Genomic DNA, 18,982 nt, shown 5'->3' with positions numbered 1-18,982 from the left:
TATAACCCAAAATCCACTTTTTTATACATATTATGTGCTCCTGCATTGTCTAATCGCTGTATAACATCTTTTGTTTCATTTTCGTAGTGTTTCAAAAAGTCATGTAAAATAACATGGTCGCGGGCCGCTGTTGCATTGCCACTGTTAGCAGCGAGACGCCATGTTTCTAGAACAAATCAAGCGTCGCTTTACTTGTTGCGGAAGTCCCGCCTCCACTGACGGAGCAGGAAGTTTGAGGTAACCCTAACCCGATATACAAAAGACACAGTTATACATCTGAATAAATACTAGAACCTCATCTGCTGACACAGAGAAAGACGACGAGGATACCGTAGCGCTCAGGGAAGGGAGGGGGTGAGCAGAGGAGCAGTTCGTTTTTGTAAATTTCAGCCTCTCCTCTAGATGTCACTATAAACTATTTACTTCACCTTTAAGTAAAAGTCTTGGGGCATGATTTACTACAGCTGTCAGTGAGCTGCAGGTGAGTCAGGAGGAGAGCGCAGCAACCTTCTTTTTTTTCTTTTTTTTTACGGCAACATCCATAGTAGGGATGCACCGATTAATCGGCCAGTGATCGGAATCGGCCGATTTTCACGTGATCGGCCGAAATCGGTGACTGGCCGATCAGTCAGAATATTCCGATTTTAATGAGCCGATCAAAATGCACCCGCATCGCGCAGCATCAGCAACACACATGCATGCGGCTACACGCACATGTAGTAGAGTGTAGGGCTGGGCGGTATACTGGTTCACACTGAATACGTTTTTTTCCGTTATGATATGAATTTTTAATATACGGCCGTACCGGTGTATTTGATTACACAACATCCGCGCACCCGCAGCGCTGTGGCGGTGCTGCGCCGCTGTTGTCTGCTTTGCGAGTGAGCGCTCTGCATGTAAACGTTTCATTAATGTTTATATATTTGTTTCAATCACTGAACGAAGCCTGTCATATTTAAGACAAGAGTCAGGATCTTAAATCACTTGCACAAAACTTTTGATCAGCATTTGTTTGTTTGTCATTTAAACCTGTGCGCGCAGAGAGCGCGGGGCGGGAGAGAGCGAGCGAGAGGGAGAGAGAGACACACACAAAGAGAGAGAGCAAGAGAGAGAGAGAGAGAGGTCATTTACTTATTTGTGTGTAGGTAATATGTTGTGAAATATGTTTAAACTTAAATAAACTACACATACAGGTAGTGATTCGTTTTTGTATTTTTAGTTGGATATTGGATGTGAACAACATGGTTCCATAACACTGCACTTTAAGATGTGTGTGAATATTCCACAGCATTATTTAGTTCTATTTTATAGTGGTAATTTGTTCAAAAAGTCACACTTTAAGTTATTATGTTCCATGGTAGCATGTTTAAATGTATCATGACAATTGTTTTTGTATTTTTATATATACTTCTATTTTATAGTGTTTAGTTTTTGTATTTTTAGTTGGATATTGGATGTTAACTGGTTGTATTTCTATGTTAAAATGTTCTATTAAAGAGAAAAATGCAAAAAATATATATATTTCTGTATGCTGAAAAGTGGTTTAAAAAATTGAAATCGGAATCGGCTAAAATCGGTATCGGCAGGTCAAACTTCTTGAAAAATCGGCAATCGGAATCGGCCCCAAAAATGGCAATCGGTGCATCCCTAATCCATAGTCCATAGTTTTCTTTGTTTGATACGTCAGGTAATGATAGAACTGTCCAAAATACCGACGCAGGATTAAAATAATAATAATATAAAAAGGTCCTATGGACCCGGGGAACAAGGATGTCATATATCCCTGCTCATCGCAGAACGTCAGCTGTACTTTCTGTTCAGTGGCTTCAAATTTCATTCTGCGCTTCCGTTGAATCTACTCTTTCTCCATGTGGACAAATCTTGACTAGTGCAAAATCCTCATTTAAATAGGGCGGTTTTAACCACTTCTGCGCCTGTAGTCAATTGCGGCCGCAATCTTAGTAGTTCACCCGCAAAACGTAATCCAGTAACAGGCGCAGTCTTTCTGCTCGCGCAAGCAATTTAGCGCTCTCTATTTGCAATTTTAGTAAATCAGGCCCTTAAAGTATATGACATTTACTGTATTTAAGTATCAAAAGCAATTTTCTGATACAAAGTGTACTTTGACTAAGTGTCTTTTTACAAAACAACCTGACATTTCTTGAGTAAATGAGTGCAATTACAACAATATTAGGCCTAAGTTACAAAAACATTTAGCCACAGGGACCTGTAACTGAAAATATAATATTTTCACAACTCCAACCCAGGGGGCTAGATTGAACCCAATGGTGGGCTGGTTCCGGTCCGCGGACCTTATGTTTGACACCCCCTGATTTACAGTATATCAGCACATTGAAAACAACTTTGCACCACATGTATAAGTAATGTTGCCTTTGATTTCGCCTGCAAACTTTTCATTTTTAAAAACGTGACGCTTTATGTGGTCAATAACCTTTTTCTCCCTTTGTGTTTTAATCAATGCTGAGATTTTCCACTCACATACGCGACAAGAACAATAAGTTTAACACCGATTATGAAGCCAAAATTGTGCCGGAATCGATGGATTTGAATCTGTATTGTGAGGGTAAAAGCTTGACATCCCAAAAACTACAAAAATACAGACAGAGCGAGGCATGAGGCACGGAGGAGACTCTGTTTGACTGCAGGGACAAATTTAGAGGACTCCGCTGCCTGCTGGTGGTGATGATGTGTGGGAAGTTTCACACTTGACAAAGGGCCCGTGACAAAAGTTGATTTCACAGTGAATAATAAATGTTGGGTAATCATGAGGAGGAGAGGTGAGGAAGAGAGAGAGAGAACATCAATGTAGAGAAGACAACAAAGGCAGAGAGAAGGTGAGACTGACGGAGTGGGTGGATTTAAGTTTGCTCGAAGACTTTCAGAAACTTTTAGGAGGGTTTTGGATTTATTTAACCACTAATAAACGAGTACATCCTGGATATTTAGAGCTTTACTGTTTGATTTTCTTAAGTCAGTCAATAAAACATAAGAGATTTTTGCTGACACAACTATTTTACAAGAATTGAAGATAAAATTATGTAATTTCCCAACTGGATGTGAATCCCTGCAGCCATGGACTCGCAGGTATCTGAAGAGCAGAGGTCACTTCTTATAGCCCACAATAATGGAATAAAAGTCACTCACAATTATGGTCAAATTCTGTCATTGTGATAATCATGAAAGGAGAAAATCTTAAATCATCAACGACTGACTCGAACGTACAGTTTTAGTGACGTGTTTTAAAGTGTCTGCATGTTCCTAGAGCCTCAGGATTTCCAACACTTGTATTTAAGATTCTTGTTTTTTTTAAATTATATTTAATATATTTTATCCTTTATCTGATGTAAAAAAAAATAAAAATAATAAGATAAAGGGATTTCTCTGTGTGTAAGAGATGCAATTATTTTGATCAGTTTCCTGTCTAAACTAAAGGCTGCATCACACATCCATGTGAAGCTATGCTAGGTTTGGTGTAAAAAGTAGCTGTGGGAAAAATAATCGATTCTTCGATGCATCGTGATTCTCTCTAGAACGATTCCGAATCGATGCGAATAAGTTAATAATCAGAATTTTAAAAAATTTAATTACTTCGCCTGCTGCAACATTCTGTTCGCTTCGCACGCTGCAGAGCCAGGGTTTCCCCCAGAGTATTATAAGCCTGGCCGCCAGGCCATGCATCAGATGAGCATAACAGATGCTCATCTGATGCATCTGGTATTCCCGTAATAACAGCGTTAACGCGTCTTCTTTCACAAAGATTAAAACCACGGAGTGAAAACGATGAAAAGTGCGCTCTGCTCTTCAGAGTCTGTCACCATGTTTCACTCGGATCACTTGCACTTCATCATGACTGTACTCCATCCTCGTCATAAAGATCATTATTTTTATGTGGGGATAAAACACATAGAGAAATGATCCAGTCTGCTTTAAATATGAAATGAGCGCTTGGAGACGCAGAAGAGCGATGAAAGGCGCAGGAGAGGAAGAAGAGAACAGCGCAGGGGCGGTGTGCAGAAATAAAAGGGCTGTTTGTCTTCACAAGATGAGGCAGATGAGGGGGCACTACCACTGTTATATTTATGTTGCTTTCTTACTTTTAAATGAGTAGCAAAGTATTAAAGTAAAAAATTGTTGCATCGAGATGCATCGATAATCGGTTAAGAATCGAATTGTTGACCTCTGAATCGTAATCGAATCGTGAGGTGCCAAGAGATTCCCACCCCTTGTAAAAAGGTTGTCTTTGAACCGTTGTGTTACTGTTAAATCTATAAATCATCATTCACAACCTGGAACGTCAAGGGAATACCACTTTGGGTGTCTCTTCGGTGTCCGCTACACCTGTACAGATATTCATCTGCAACCTGCGTTTCCTCACTCTACCTTTAATTTTTCAGCTCGTGTTCCACTGCGAGCGCTTGAATTATTGGTAATTTAGCCAAAGTAATTGAGATTTTATGCAAAAACTCTTGTCCTGTTATGTTTATTTCTGCTCATTTGTTCTTTATTATTGTTGTTGTTGTTGTTGTTGTTGTTTACTGTGTGGGAGCCGTTTTGCGTTAATGACACCAAATGCTCCCATACATTGTTTTTGCCGTCATCGGCTATTAATCAAAGGAATTGTGATGCATTATGCTCGGGGTCTGTGGGCGGCGGAGTGCACAGCCTGTAGTGCTGTGGCCATGTGTCTCACTTTTGTTGTTTTCGGCACAGACTCTGTGTGAGGGCGGTTTGTTGGAAGGGTTTGAAATGAAGTGAAGTTGTAACGGCGGAGGATGAAAACGTGACAGATGAGATGTTTAGCAGATAATAGCAGAGGAGAATGTAGCTGTGATGATTGAATGGAACGTTATTACAAACAGAAACCCTGTGCATTTCAACCCCATCTGATGTGTGTTTGGAGAAGTACGAGTGCAACAGATGCGACCACTTTTTACACGTCCAACAAAAGACATCTCAGCCTTGAATATATACAGTAATTTAGAATCTTTTAACAACACATTAGTGCTGATGCTTTTACTCAGAGCCATAACCAGTGATTTTAAAAAAAGCAAACGGATCACTCATAACATTTCTCAGTTAAAAAATGCTACTGCTGTTTATTAATTTCTTTACACAACAGTCTCGTAAAGTGAAGTATTTTAGGGTTTTTGGATTGTCGCTGATTTCACTTTTTCTCCTTTTCCACTATCAGACCCAGAGATTTTGAACAGCACCAATGCCTATGCTTTTAAATTGTTAAAATGGCCAAGGAAATCTTTTTTTTTTCTGAATAAAAGTAAACAAATTTCACCTTTTAGCCATTTCCATCATCAGATCCAAAGATTTTTAACACTATTTGACCAATACCAGTGCTAAGTATGATTGTGGCCTGTTCTTATTGTTTAAAATGGCCAAACACACCTGATTTATTCTGAATAAACAAGTAAGTTTTTTGCAGTCTAACTGAATAAGCAGGCACCTTCATAAATAATTGTTTTTTCCCTTTATTTTAATGACATTCAAATGTGAAGGTGAACAGGTCTGATGAGTTTTTTGCACCTTAACAATGGTAAAATAATTCAGGTGTCTTTTTTAAATCAATTGCTAGCCTTTTTTAATCAGAAAACAACAAATATTGGCCAATGTGATTCCTCCTCAACCTTATTAAACTCCAGAGTGATGGAAATTAACATTTTTAGGGGTTTTGGATCATATCTGCTTTCACTTGTTATCCTTTTCCACTTTCACATCCAAAGATTTGGATTTAATAACACTATTGGACCAATACCGATGCTAAATATGATTATGGCCTATTCTTATAGTTAAAATGACCAAAGAAACCTGATTTAATCTGAATAAAAGTCAACAAAGTTCCTTGTTGTCTGTTATTTCTTTAACAGTCCAGCTGAATAAGCAGGCACCTTAACTAACAGTGGCTATGCAACCGCGGCCCACGACCATATTATTTTACATGACTTTTTTAAACACTACGAAAATGAAACAAAAACTATTATACAACGACTAGACAAAGCAGGAGCACATAATATGTATAAAAGAGTGGATTTTGGGTTATATAAACCCATAAATACTACACAGTGTCCCTTTAAAGGATATTTATTTTTATCAAGTGCATTAATCAGATTGGAGAGAGAAAACAACAAAGGTCCCCCAAAGTGATTCTTCTTCAACTTTAATAAACCCCAGAATTACAGAAATGCATTTCCTTTTTCACTATCACATCTAGATATGTTGAACAATACCAGTGCTTATGCTTTTAAGTTGGTAAAATTACAATAGAAACCTAATTTGTTCTGATTATAAGGCAACACATTTTCTGGTATTTCTTTTGCAATCCAACTGAAGAAGCAGAAACCTTAAAAGATGATCGACAAACACAGTTTCTCCCCTTTATTTTAATGACATTTCGAACCTGAAGATAAAATAATTCAGTGTTTTTTTTTTATCAGTTGCATGACTTTTATTAATCATATTGCAGACAAACTGCAGACAATGCCTTGTAGGTGGAGTTGCATGCCCAAAAAAGAAATTGAATGAGTTTTTGTTTCTTCACAATCTTAAAGAAACCATCTCTTTCTCTCTCTCCCTCTCTTACAGCGTCACCCTTTCACTCTTTCTCCCTGTCCGTCTTCGTGTCGTTCTCTCAGGGTAGTTAAAGGATAACACCGCAGATAGTTGAAGGCGTGTATTGATTTTTCGGCGATGGCTCAGACAGATAGAAGTGTGAGAAGCTTATGTTCTTCATTGCGATAACATTGTGTGCTTTTATCTGGCACCAGGCGTTGTTTCACTGTGTGTCCAGCCGAATAATGCTTTTACGACCTTTCCCGACCCCATGTCTCCGTGATGGCGTCTCGCGCAAAGACAATGGGCCTCACAGACACATTAAAGCTCTGGAGATTACCTCCGTCTGTTTTCACCACTCTAGGTGCTCATTAGTTAAATCTAACACACGCTGGAAGTGTTTAAAGCAGACGTCGTGATTGCACTCGGCTTCCTGTTGCTAAAAAGGAAAGTGTTGCTGGAGCGCTGCCTTCGCCGCGTCACCCCCGCCAACCCCTCACGCACTTTTTCGTATCTCACTTTTTTGTCAAACCACCCACTTGACGTTTAATCCCCTCCCCAATCCTTCAGCGCCCCCTTCCCTCTCTTCCATCACCTCCCGTTCGCTCCGTTTTCTCAGATTTATCAGACTGTGTAAAAGATTTTTTGGGGTTTAATTTTTAAATCTCAGCAGCAGAGTTGTGGAACTAGAAGGTGTCTCTTTGTGGAGGAATTTGAGGAGGAGACTTCTGTGTTGGAAAGAGAAGGATGCTCTTCAGATAGCTTCAGATACCGATAACAGATGATGGATGATTTTCCTACACAAATTTAAAGTAATATGAATCTGCATTTGTAATATTGCAGATCAAAAATGTTAAAAACTCACTATTCATTCTGTGTGGCATTAATCAGGCTTTAAAACACCGGAATCAAACGATGTATGTCAAACAAATCAACATTATAAACATGAGAAAGATCTGGACTTTGTTCCTCAAATTGTTATGTGTGAAAACAGGGGGTCAAAGTTCTTCAGCGCTGGATTCTGGATGAAATTTGAATGAACATAATTCATTTAGCTGTAATTTAGGTTTTACTGTAGTTGTCAACTATTTTCTTCAGTCAGTGGTTCAAATGTATACAATATCCACATTTTACATCGTATGAAGTTAGGCTGACCTTCTCTTTAGTCGGCTCTGGACTCTTTAGTAAAAGTAACTGTATATATCTGAGTTGATTATTAAAATTAGATTAAAATCTGTATAATCACCTAGAGAGAGATTATACAGATTTTTACACATTTTGACATTTTATTGAACTGCAATTGAAGGAGAATCTTACATATAAACAGACTATGGAAGAAAAAAGCTGCAGCCATAGATACAGATACTTAAAAATGGTGGAGAAAAAATAACCCTGGACTGGTTTTTTATATTGAAGTTAAACAGACATCAACCGTTTGCACTCCCATAGAAATTCTCCTTGTCCTTCATTTTCTTTGTTGTGATCTCACCCTGTATTAAGTTTGTTTTTATATAACCCAAACTCCTTCAGCCGCGTATCAAAGAGGGCTTTAGACTCCGCGTGCCCTTGTTTGACGCTCTCTATTCAGGAACCTTTGATTAAAAACAGCATGTGCGAACTGCGTCCATTTTTTTGGAGGATTTAAAGTTAAGATTCTGGTGTATTGTTACCCGTTAATCTGCTGGGGGAAAAGTTTCTCTCATCATGGCCTCTCAGACCTTTTTTTTTTTTACGTCTTTTTTTTTTCATTTAAGCATGGAGAGATTGTATGTGTGTGTGTGTGTGAGAGAGAGAGAGAGAGAGAGAGAGAGAGAGAGAGAGAGAGAGGGAATCAGTCTCTGATTTCAGAGCTTTTAAGATGTTGCAGATAACACTTTGGTGTGCGACCATGCACTCAGGATACAGTTACTGTGTTTGTAGCGATGATTTATTCCCCACAGACTTCTGCTGAGGCTACTGAAACCTAAACGGTGTTTAGCATTTGCAGTCGAGGCCTCACACACAGACACACGCACACACACACACACACACACACACACACACACACACTATTAGGATGTTGCCAGAGGGAGCATTTTGCCTGGTTAAAAGCTCTTTATGTGTCAGAGACTCTCCAACTGTCCCTCAGAGAGACGGGCCAATAGCTCAGGTTACTACAGGATGGCTCGATGATTAATGCAAACTCACACAACTGAGCTCTACTGAACAATACTTAGAGACTAAATTACCAAATATAAGCCTGGTGTGGTGACGGGAAGCAGAAATTAAACACTAATGATGTATGAACAGTCTCAAACAGGTTTTAATACTTTCTATGAAAGATTATTAGGGCCACATAGAATAAAAGAGAAAACGGCATGAATTCTCAGATTAAAGTCTGAATTCTGAGATTAAAGACTGATTTTTTTTAATTAGGTCAGAAAAAAAATAAAAAAATTCTTAGGTTACAGTAATTCTGAGATTAAAGACTGAAGTTTTTAATTAGGTCAGAAAAAAAACAAAAAAAAAGTCTGAATTCTAAGATAGATTAAAGTCCAAATTCTGAGATTAAAGACTGAAGTTTTTAAGTAGGTCAGAAAAAAAATAAAAACATTCTGAGGCTACAGTAATTCTGAGATAAGTCTTAATTCTGAGATAAAAAGTCGGAATTCTGACTTTAATCAAAGAATTCTCAGATTAAAGTAATTCTGAGAAAAAGTTTAATCAATTTTTTTAAATTCTGACTTTAATCTCAGAATTCATGCCGTTTTTATTGTTTTTATTTTCCGTAACTTTCATATTGGAGTTGTTGTGAGGTTAAAAAAAAACAAAAAAACATGTCAGCTGAATTAACAGCTGCTTGAAAAATATCTTGAATCTAATAATCCATAATTCGGCTAGTTGTTATGCCTCTTCATTTGGAACAAACACGAAGTGGATCGTATCCATTGCCAGTTGCCAAATCCTGTCCTCTAAACGCTGGAGTCGCACTCCACTTCTGCAGCTCCTTTTGCCAGCGATCCATGAAAACGGGTTGGATAAAAGGAACAGTGTAATTAGGTGCAGGTGCACTTTGCTGTCATATTACAGACATTTTTATTTTTTTCCCCCAGAGGCAGAGCCGCCTTGGAACCAAAAATAGTCGTACCTGTAGAGTTGGAGTCAAACGGGGGGAGAAGAAAAAGCAACCTGTGGAAAACCCTGAGGGGAAAGAACTGTTAAAGAGTGAAAATGTCAGATTTTTAGACGCAGCAAAGAAGTAACCGAGTTAGTTCTGCATCTGTGACCAAGATTTTGTTTACTTTAATATTTTATAAGTGTCACGTTCAGCTCTGCTCGTGTTAACATGACAGGTAAACGCAGTCGTTGATGGTACCCAAATAATTTTTACAGCTTCTGCACCTTTTTGTCTCTTCTGTTTCCGTTTAATCCCCTGTCTTATGTCAGTCAGTCTTTGCTTTAAAAACGACAAAAAAGTGAAGGGATTACACTGGGTTGCCTCATTGAAATGTTTTGCTTTACATTTCAAGTAAATTGGTGTTGATTTTAGGTGTTGATTCTTTATATCTGTGTTTGTGTGTTTGTGTGTTTGTCTGCAGCTCCGTCCCCAGTGAGTGTGGTGAGGAAAGGTCACACAGAGAAGAGCAGCATTGCCCTTTCATGGGCTGAGCCCGATCGTCCCAACGGCATTATCCTGGAGTACGAGATCAAGTACTTTGAAAAGGTAAAAGAAAATACACATATTTATTTTTGGATTAAAGTCTAAATTCTGAGATTAAAGTCTAAATTCTTAGGGCAAAAAAGTCAGAATTCTGACTTTAATCTCAGAATTATGAGAAAAAATGTTCATCTAATTTTATTTAAGAATTCTTACTTTAATCTCGGGATTCATGCTGTTTTTTTGTTTTGTTTTTTTTATTATTTTTTACATGGCCCTAATACCGAGAATTTTTTTTTTCCAAAACAATATTCCATCTGTCCTTTACTGTTATTCTTTAGATTAGACTATTGATCCCACACCGGAATGTTCTATTGTCATCTTCCAACATCTTTTTCTCCACACACATTCTCTCAAATCTTACACCAACGCCTCTTGCTTTGCAGTAAACACTGACTTCTATTTACTTTTATAAAGTCACCTGTTCCATGGTGAATATTCGCAGACGTCTTTAAAACTGCTGAATAGCTCGTATTTTCCTGTGCTTTGAGAGAGAGTTTGACAACACTACAGGGAGCTCATTCCACTTCTGGACACTGGATATTAAATGTTGTGGATTAGCAGAAAACTTTTAGACCCACATTGGTCAAATTGGCCCTCAGAGATACTTTAGAAGCTAAATATACTCATTTTCCCCCCAAGCAGTGGCCTTTTAAATCAGGTCCACTATTTGAAAATGTCTCCATATAGCTATTTTTTTGTGTAGGTAGAGCAATTTGATCCACGTGTTCAGATCATTGTTCTCGTGCCCTTCCTCTGCTCTCTCTTCTCATGTCTTCTTTTTCTGGGAAGGTCAGAATATAAAGGTATACACACACACACAGGGGTTTGTGGTTAGTGGTGAGCTAATGGCTCCGGGGCTAATGGAGAGGGCATTTAAGCCATGTTTAAACCTGATGTGGTTACAGTTTGGAGGGAAACCGATCCTCGCACATGCACTCTCACAGTAGTGCCTGTCAGGCCGCCATGGAGATGTGCAGCAAAAACTGGGACAAACAGATGGAGACAACAGATGCGATATGGACAAAGTGTGGCGTCAACGGTCGCTGGTCTTTAAAACAGGGGAAGCTCATTTCAGGCCCAGATATTTATACATAAATCGTGCAAACTACAAGAAGGAAATGTGATAATAACTTTGTTTTATTCACAATGAGAATCCCAGAGAAGCTGATCTTCCGTGGAAGTGACGTTTTTGCCATTTGTCGAGATTTTTTCACTGCAGTGAAAACAAACCTGTACTGTGTCATCCCATAGCTTCAAGTAGTTTTAATGTGACACGTTTTGGTCATTGAAATGTAAATACAACATAGTTTTAGAGGAAGCAGGTGAGAGAATTGCAGTAACCCTCTCTTCTCTTTCTCCCACGACAGATGCAGGACTCCAGCTACACGATAATAAAGTCAAAGGAGACCGAGATGGTGGTGGAAGGCCTGAAGCCCTCTTCAGTCTACATCTTCCAGGTTAAACACACACAGATTGATGTTAAATAGGGGTGGATTTATCCCCCAAAAAAGTCTAAAATATTGGAATAATTTCCCAAACTACAAACAGATAAATGCATTTTTTAATTATGACTGATGGAGAGAGAAAAAAAGGCAGAAGAATAATGGCTGTGGTGGTAAATCTAGACGGTGAGATGGCAGCGAACACTTGTAATCTCTGCAAAAAAAAAAAAAAAGCTCACCTGAGGAGCAAGGAAAGTCTGATGTCTGCCTCGTTGGCTTAAAATGCCAAAGAATTACCCACGGAAAGTTCATCCCGAATCCTCGTTGTCATGACTCATGCAAGAGTGTGTGTGTGTCAGTGTGTGTCAGTGTGTGTCAGTGTGTGTCAGTGTGTGTCAGTGTGTGTGTCAGTGTGTGTGAGCTACAGCAGGAGGAGAGCATGTCTTCCTCACAGCAGCATCTCTGTCGCTCACTGCAGAAGCTCAGTCAATTCATGTCTTTGTTTTTTGAGTTTTTAGATGCTAACTGCTGAGAAAGAATCATGAAATTAGTTGAAAAAGCAGTCTTTTGGTGAAGAAGTTGCACACTGGTGCTTTAGTTCATGCTATTTTAAACTTAAATTCACTCATACATCACACATGAATATTTTCCTATTTCCTGAACAGTTTGTTTTTTTTGGAACTTTATTTTTATTTCACAATAAAAAACACAATACACACCATTCCTTGACAACAGTACAGAACATAAATATATATATGACAATGCAAAAAAAGCATAAAACAGAAGACATATTAGGGACTGGCAAGCGGAATAACAACGATGAGTTAATTGTAAGGAGGTATAATTAAATAAATAAATAAATGAATGAGTGAAAGAAAGAAAGAATAATGGACAATTAGGACAGTGCAGTACAGTTTGGGTTCCCTTCAGTTAGAAAAGTAACTTGCAATAGGTAACCACCTCCTCTTAAAGACATCCGATCGTAATTGTAACTGAGCAGTCAAAGCCTCCGTTCCATACACTTCCCTCAGCTTCTGTTTTCCACTCTGCCACTGTAGGTGGTTCCTGAATAGCAAACTCACGGTCATTCAAATTCAACTCATGAATCAGCAGATTTCTTACATGCAGAGGGAAATTCACATTTAAATTTAAGAAAGTCGAACTATAGAATAGTTTATCTCTATAAATTGTTTTCAAAAGATGCCTTAAAATCTACCTTCTTTCTTATTTACAATATTTTATGTTATGTATTATTGACTTGCCTGATACTATCATTATCTGTGAACACATACAATTATATTATTCTTTATGACTGAGATTCGGCTTGATGCTCTCTCTGCACTGCTTTATTAATCTTTGACATTTTCCTGTGCCATTAAATATTATATGTGGTATTTTGCATAAATGTGAAATATATGGACATGTTGCATTCCAGGTGCGAGCCAGGACCTCGGCAGGTTATGGCGCATTCAGTCGGCGATTTGAATTCCAGACCAGCCCTTACTGTGAGTACAACCCAGAGAGAGAGAAGAGCGATGGTGTGAGGGAGCATGACAGTACAATAAAGTTCAGCTTGTATGTGTCTCCCTCCTGCTTTTTTTGGAGGCTGCAGCAACAACAGATGCCTGCTGTGCTGTGTGTGGATGTGTATTACTGTGTGTGTGTGTGTATCTATTTATTTCTCCCCTCTCTTTGGCAGTGACTGCCACCAGTGAACGAGCTCAGGCCTCCATAGTAGCGGTGGCCGTCACCCTGGCTCTGGTCCTGCTGGCAGTGGTGGCTGGATTCTTACTGAGCGGGCGGTAAGAAATAAAAATACATCCTCTGACACAATGTAAACACAACACTGTTTTGTGTGTGTGTGTGTGTGTGTGTGTGTGTGTGTGTGTGTGTGTGTGTGTGTGTGTGTGTGTGTGTGTGTGTGTGTGTGTGTGTGTGTGTGTGTGTGTGTGTTCTTGTACTTGCGGCATACTGAGGACCAGTGAGGACAAAGTGAGGTAATTTTTACGGAGTGAGGACATTTTGGCCGGTCCTCACTTTGTTTTCATTGAAATCACTTCCCTAGGTTGCTATAACATGCTATACTCAATTTGTCCAAATGTTTTTCCCACATTTTGGACGACATAGTATGACGTTTTGTCAAATTTTGGACCAATTTTTTTGTCAAATTTTGGACCATTTTTTTTGTCAAATTTTGGACCAAAATTTTGTTTGTCAAATTTTGGATCAAAATGTTTTTGGTCAAATTTTGGACCAATTTTTTTTTTTGTTAAATTTTGGACCAATTTTTTTTTGTCAAATTTTGGACCAACATTTTTTTGTCAAAGATTTGTTAAAATTTTGGTCGACATAGTATAAGCATGATGTTTTTGTCAAATTTTGGACCAAAAACTTTTGGTCAAATTCTGGACCAAAATCTTTTGGTCAAATTCTGGACCAAAATCTTTTGGTCAAATTTTGGACCAAAATCTTTTGGTAAAAAAATTTTTTTTTAATTTTGGTCGACATATTTTTGTAAAATTTTGGACCAAAAATTAATAATAATAAAAAAAAAAATGTTTTTCAGCCCTTTTTGCTCTGGGGCTCCACCTGCAGACCTGCGTGCGTGCATGTGCGCGTGCGCGCGTGCGCGCGTGTGTGCGTGTGTGCGTGTGTGTGTATGTGTGTGTGTGTGTGCGCGTGCCCACATTCACATTATTCGCCTGTGACAACTCTGGGAAATGTATATGCACTCACATCTAAGATGTTCCAGGACTATCACACTGACATGTACTGTAGGTAGATGTAAGTAGATATAGGTAGTTTGTTACAAGTTAGCTAGCTAGGTTGTTAGTTTAGTGGGTAGGTAGTAGGTAGCTAGCTAGTTTGGTTGGTTGTAATGCTGCGTTCCAGAGCCCATCCAAACCAGTTGGACGTGGGATTTATCTTACCTCCAACGAGAAAAAGTGCACTGGAATGCCTGTCGAAGTGGGACCTCCTACTCGCGAAGTCGGGGCTGATCGACCTACCCCGAATTCACCAAAATGACGTCGGAGAATAATGGCGGCGCCCATGGAGTCACATGAATAGATGACGACATAATTTCACGCAATAACATGGAAAACAAGTTGTGATAAAATTGCTGTGTCTAAAACAACTCCACACGCAGAAAAGTAAAGTTTATAGCCTATTCATTTGACTCCATGGGCGCCGCCATTATTCTCCCACTTCATTTTGGTGAAGTGGGGGTAGGTCGATCAGCCCCGACTTCACTAGTAGGAGGTCCCACTACGACAGGTATTCCAGTGCACTTTTTCAAGTTGGAGGTAAGATAAGTCCCACGTCCAACTGGTTTGGATGGGCTCTGGAACGCACCATTAGTTTAGTGGGTGGGTAGGTAGCTAGGTATGTTGTTAGTTTAGTGGGTAGGTAGTAGGTAGCTAGCTTGGTTGTTGGTTTGGGGGTGGTAAGTAGTAGGTAGGTAGCTAGTTAGGGAGGGAGGTTGTTGGTTCGGCAGGTAGGTACTGTAGGTAAGCGGCTGTTAGTTTAGTCGGTTGGTAGAGTGGTTGTTGGTGTTTTTAGTTTGGTAAGTAGGTAGATTATTAGTTTGGTTGTTTGATAGGTTGCTTGGTTTTTAGATTGGCAGTTAGGTAGTTTGGTCGATAGGTAGGCAGACTTTGGTGGGTTGTTAATCTGGTACATTTTTAGTTTGGTAGGTAGGCTGTTAGTTTAGTAGGTTAGTTTGCTTGGTAGGTAGGTAGGCGATGAGGATTAAAGGAAATCTAGAAAATGGCTTATGAAGATGAGTCCAACTTTAAGAACAGTGTAAAAGCAGTCAGTTGTGTAATACAGACAGTGAGTTCTGTGCCTGAGTTAAGACATAACCTTAGATTGTAACACTGGGGTATTTAACACTCCCTCTCAGACATTACATTATACATTACATTATACATTATATTAATGTTGCATTTGCATGCCTGTGGACTCATGTGACCTTGATCTACCTTGTGTTGCAATTGGTACAACCAATTTTCACCCCATAATTTCCCCCTCACGCAGCCATAAAGGTGTAAATACAAATTTGCATATGCAAAGAACTTAATAAGATAATATTATTTAACACTTTTTTAGAGAAATATTCAGCTTGTTGTCCGTCCTTGCACGAGTGTCTGTGTCCCTCGCAGCTATTTTTTTTGTTTGCAGAAGTTTCATAAACTCTTGAACTCGAACCCGATTTCCCCCTTAATCACATTTTTGCCATGAAATGTGTTTAATTAAGTTAATTACAGGCTATGTACTGTGTCCATGTCCTTTTACTGAACCATAATTAACAAAGCTTAAGGCAGCTTCATAAAATAAAAGCCCGGTGCAAATTCAGATTCTCATACCCATGGTGTGATGGTCTCCTTCTCCTCTTTCTCCTCCTCAACTCCCCATTCACACATGTGTAATAATGATCTATTTCACATTAATCTGTCCACGGATGTGTTTAATCATCGTCTTTTATCCATACGCAGCTTCTTCTTTTTCCCCCCTCCCACATAAGGTCATCATTTAATTTTGTTCTAATTTGAAAATAAAATGTATTCAAAGGCGTCAGGATGATCACATGAAAAAGACAGCAGATGCACTGGTGAGGTTTTAAAGATTAAAAAAAGAAAATCTGAGAGACTAATGATTGTGGTTTAACTGAGCAGGGAGGGAGGGAGGAGAAATGGAATTAATTTTCCATTGGTTGATTTTGGGCACAATCCTCAACCTTCTGTCCAGTGTACGTCCTTCCATCCCCCTCTTCCTCCTTCATGACCCTCCAGACTACACTCGCATGTGTGGACATGCAGACACAGCACACACAGCACACTGATGTATGCATGAGTTCACCTACACTCACACATACGGACAAAGCAGGACTTTGGAGGGCCAGTTATAGGCGGTGGACGTTTGCTCAAACCCCTTGACTCCACAGAACCGGGGACACCCTGGGACACACACACATGCATTCTTGTTCACCATCCTCAGTGAGGACACTCGTATTGATCGACATTGTCACTTACCCTGACCTTAATCATCATAACTATCCCTAAAACCCAATTTTTAGCCCTCACAAAAGCCCTTTAGACCTGCCAAAATGTCCTCACAAAAGACATGTTTGAATAAAAATGTGTCCTCATAGTACACAAACCTACACACATTCTTGTCCAGGGTCCTGAGTGAGCACACGCGCTACCTTAATAGTGATATCTAACCCTAAAGCCACGTCTTAACCCTCAAAAAAACCCTTTATATCCTCATAAAAGACAGGTTTAAATAAAATATGTCCTCATCGCTTACTACAGACATGTACACACAATAACACACTCACAAACTCCCCTCCCCCTCTTATCTATATCCAGCTGCCCATACCAAACCCCTCTGGCCAAGCCTTGCCGTCCTACAGAGAGCTGGACTAGAAAAGACTTAGACGTGACCTCTCTCCCTCTGTGTGTGTGTGTGTGTGTGTGTGTGTGTGTGTGTGTGTGTGTGTGTGTGTGTGTGTGTGTGTGTGTGTGTGTGTGTGTGTGTGTGTGTGTGTGTGTGTGTGTGTGGGTGTTGTCTGTGTGTGTGTGCGTGCGTGCGTGCGCGTGCGTGCACCTTTTGTCTCCATGTTTTGAACAATGAAATCAATTCTGTCTCTAAAAATAGAGAAAGAGGCCTTTTAGTGGAATCCAAGTTCTGCAAATTCAAAATCCATTTACTGCACAAAACTGTATGTCAATTTTGAGTGTGCGTGCGTACGTGCATGCGTGTAAGATCACAGGATCAAGTTTAAAACCAATCCTCCTGTTTAATCTGGGTTATCTGTGATTATCTCTGATACTCTCTGTCTAAATATTGACACACACATATTTTTGATCTCACACACACACACACACACAGACTATTCTCACTTTCAATTTGACGCTTAATAGATATTTTTATGTAAAAAAGTATATGATGCAGACATTAAAACATGGCGGTAGATTAAATAAATTCCTCTTCCAGTTTTTTGTTGTTTTTCCTCCAATCTCCAATGAAGACTGCTCTCTGCGGGGTCAAAGGTCAGAGTTGATGTGTTGACGAACGCCTGATACTCTGTGGAAACTGCAGTCCTTTTGCTTTCATCTCGACGGCGCGTACCTTTTCAGCCTTTTCAGGTTGAGCAGATGCTATGAAGAAAAAATACAAAGCTTGCACTTAGATTCAATTATGATTACGTCTTGAATCTCACATTTATGCACTTCTCTCGTTAGGAAATAGGAAAATATTATACAATCTTTGCTAAATAATCCCGTCTAAACTTAGTTTTCCAACATGTCATGTCCATGATTGAGCAGTGACGTCATCAAATTGTATTTTAAGACACTAATGAATACTATTACATTGCATTAAATGCACTTTGCATTTAATAATATTATAGCATGATGTGTGTGCTTCCTCTCAGGCGGTGTGGCTACAGCAAAGCCAAGCAGGATCCTGAAGAGGAGAAGATGCACTTCCACAATGGCCACAGTAAGTTTATTTATGTATTAATTATAAACATTTTCTCTCTCTTTGGGCCACTGTGAACCCATTATGGTTCACACTTATTATATTTTCTTGATGAGATGCAGTTGTTTTGGGTAGGATTTTCAGTAAACCGTAAAAACACCTCAAAGGTTCAGTGACTTCACACTTCATCGTATGCCAAAATGGAGAAGCAGCGAAGTAGCTGTCAGCGGGAATGACAGATGTGCTAATGTGCTAAACTTCAGAAATGATGGTACTGAGCATTTGAAATCTTGATTAAAATCCATTTGGGTGCTAACTGTAAGCACAAATCTCATTTTACTAGACTTTAAAATTGGTTTTCTGTTACTTGTGTCAGTCAAGCAACACTTTATATGAATTTAACGAGCAAAAATACACGAATTACAAATAAAATATCGATTTAATTGTTCAAATTTGTTTGAAAATACACTTTTTCATTTGCAATTAAGTTTACTCCTTAAAAAGTGTTCCTTGATAATCCCATACTTTTCTTGCTCATTTGCTCATCAGTCAAAGATTGTTAAAAAAAAAATCAGTATTAGTCTTTGTTTTTACTCATTGTGAGTTGATAAATGGTCTGATTTTGTACATACAATAATTATGCAGAAAAGAAAGCAAAGGGCTTCTTTGAAGATGACACATCAAGGTTTTTTCAATCGTAAAAAAAACAGTGAAATTTAAATTCATTGCATCACTGAGGCTTTAACTTTTAAAATATTCTCCGGTAATAGAG

At 39.0% G+C, this 18,982-nt stretch overlaps 1 protein-coding gene across 1 annotated transcript in view; it reads left to right on the top strand.

Moving 5' to 3' along the window:
• The window catches only part of epha5 (EPH receptor A5), a gene marked incomplete at both ends in the record, with an annotated part of 95,494 nt that overhangs the window by 53,112 nt on the left and 23,400 nt on the right, over positions 1–18,982 (top strand). The window contains 5 exons of the mRNA XM_083903303.1: positions 10,161–10,285; positions 11,650–11,739; positions 13,160–13,229; positions 13,424–13,526; positions 18,164–18,231. Of these exons, the coding sequence (XP_083759429.1) occupies positions 10,161–10,285; positions 11,650–11,739; positions 13,160–13,229; positions 13,424–13,526; positions 18,164–18,231 (456 nt within the window). The remainder of the gene's footprint in view (positions 1–10,160; positions 10,286–11,649; positions 11,740–13,159; positions 13,230–13,423; positions 13,527–18,163; positions 18,232–18,982) is intronic.

This window comes from Microchirus variegatus (genome assembly GCF_963457635.1).
Source record: "Microchirus variegatus genome assembly, chromosome: 16".
Lineage (NCBI taxonomy): Eukaryota > Metazoa > Chordata > Actinopteri > Pleuronectiformes > Soleidae > Microchirus > Microchirus variegatus.
Note: the sequence above shows the minus strand (reverse complement) of the source record. Positions and strands in the feature narration are given on the sequence as shown.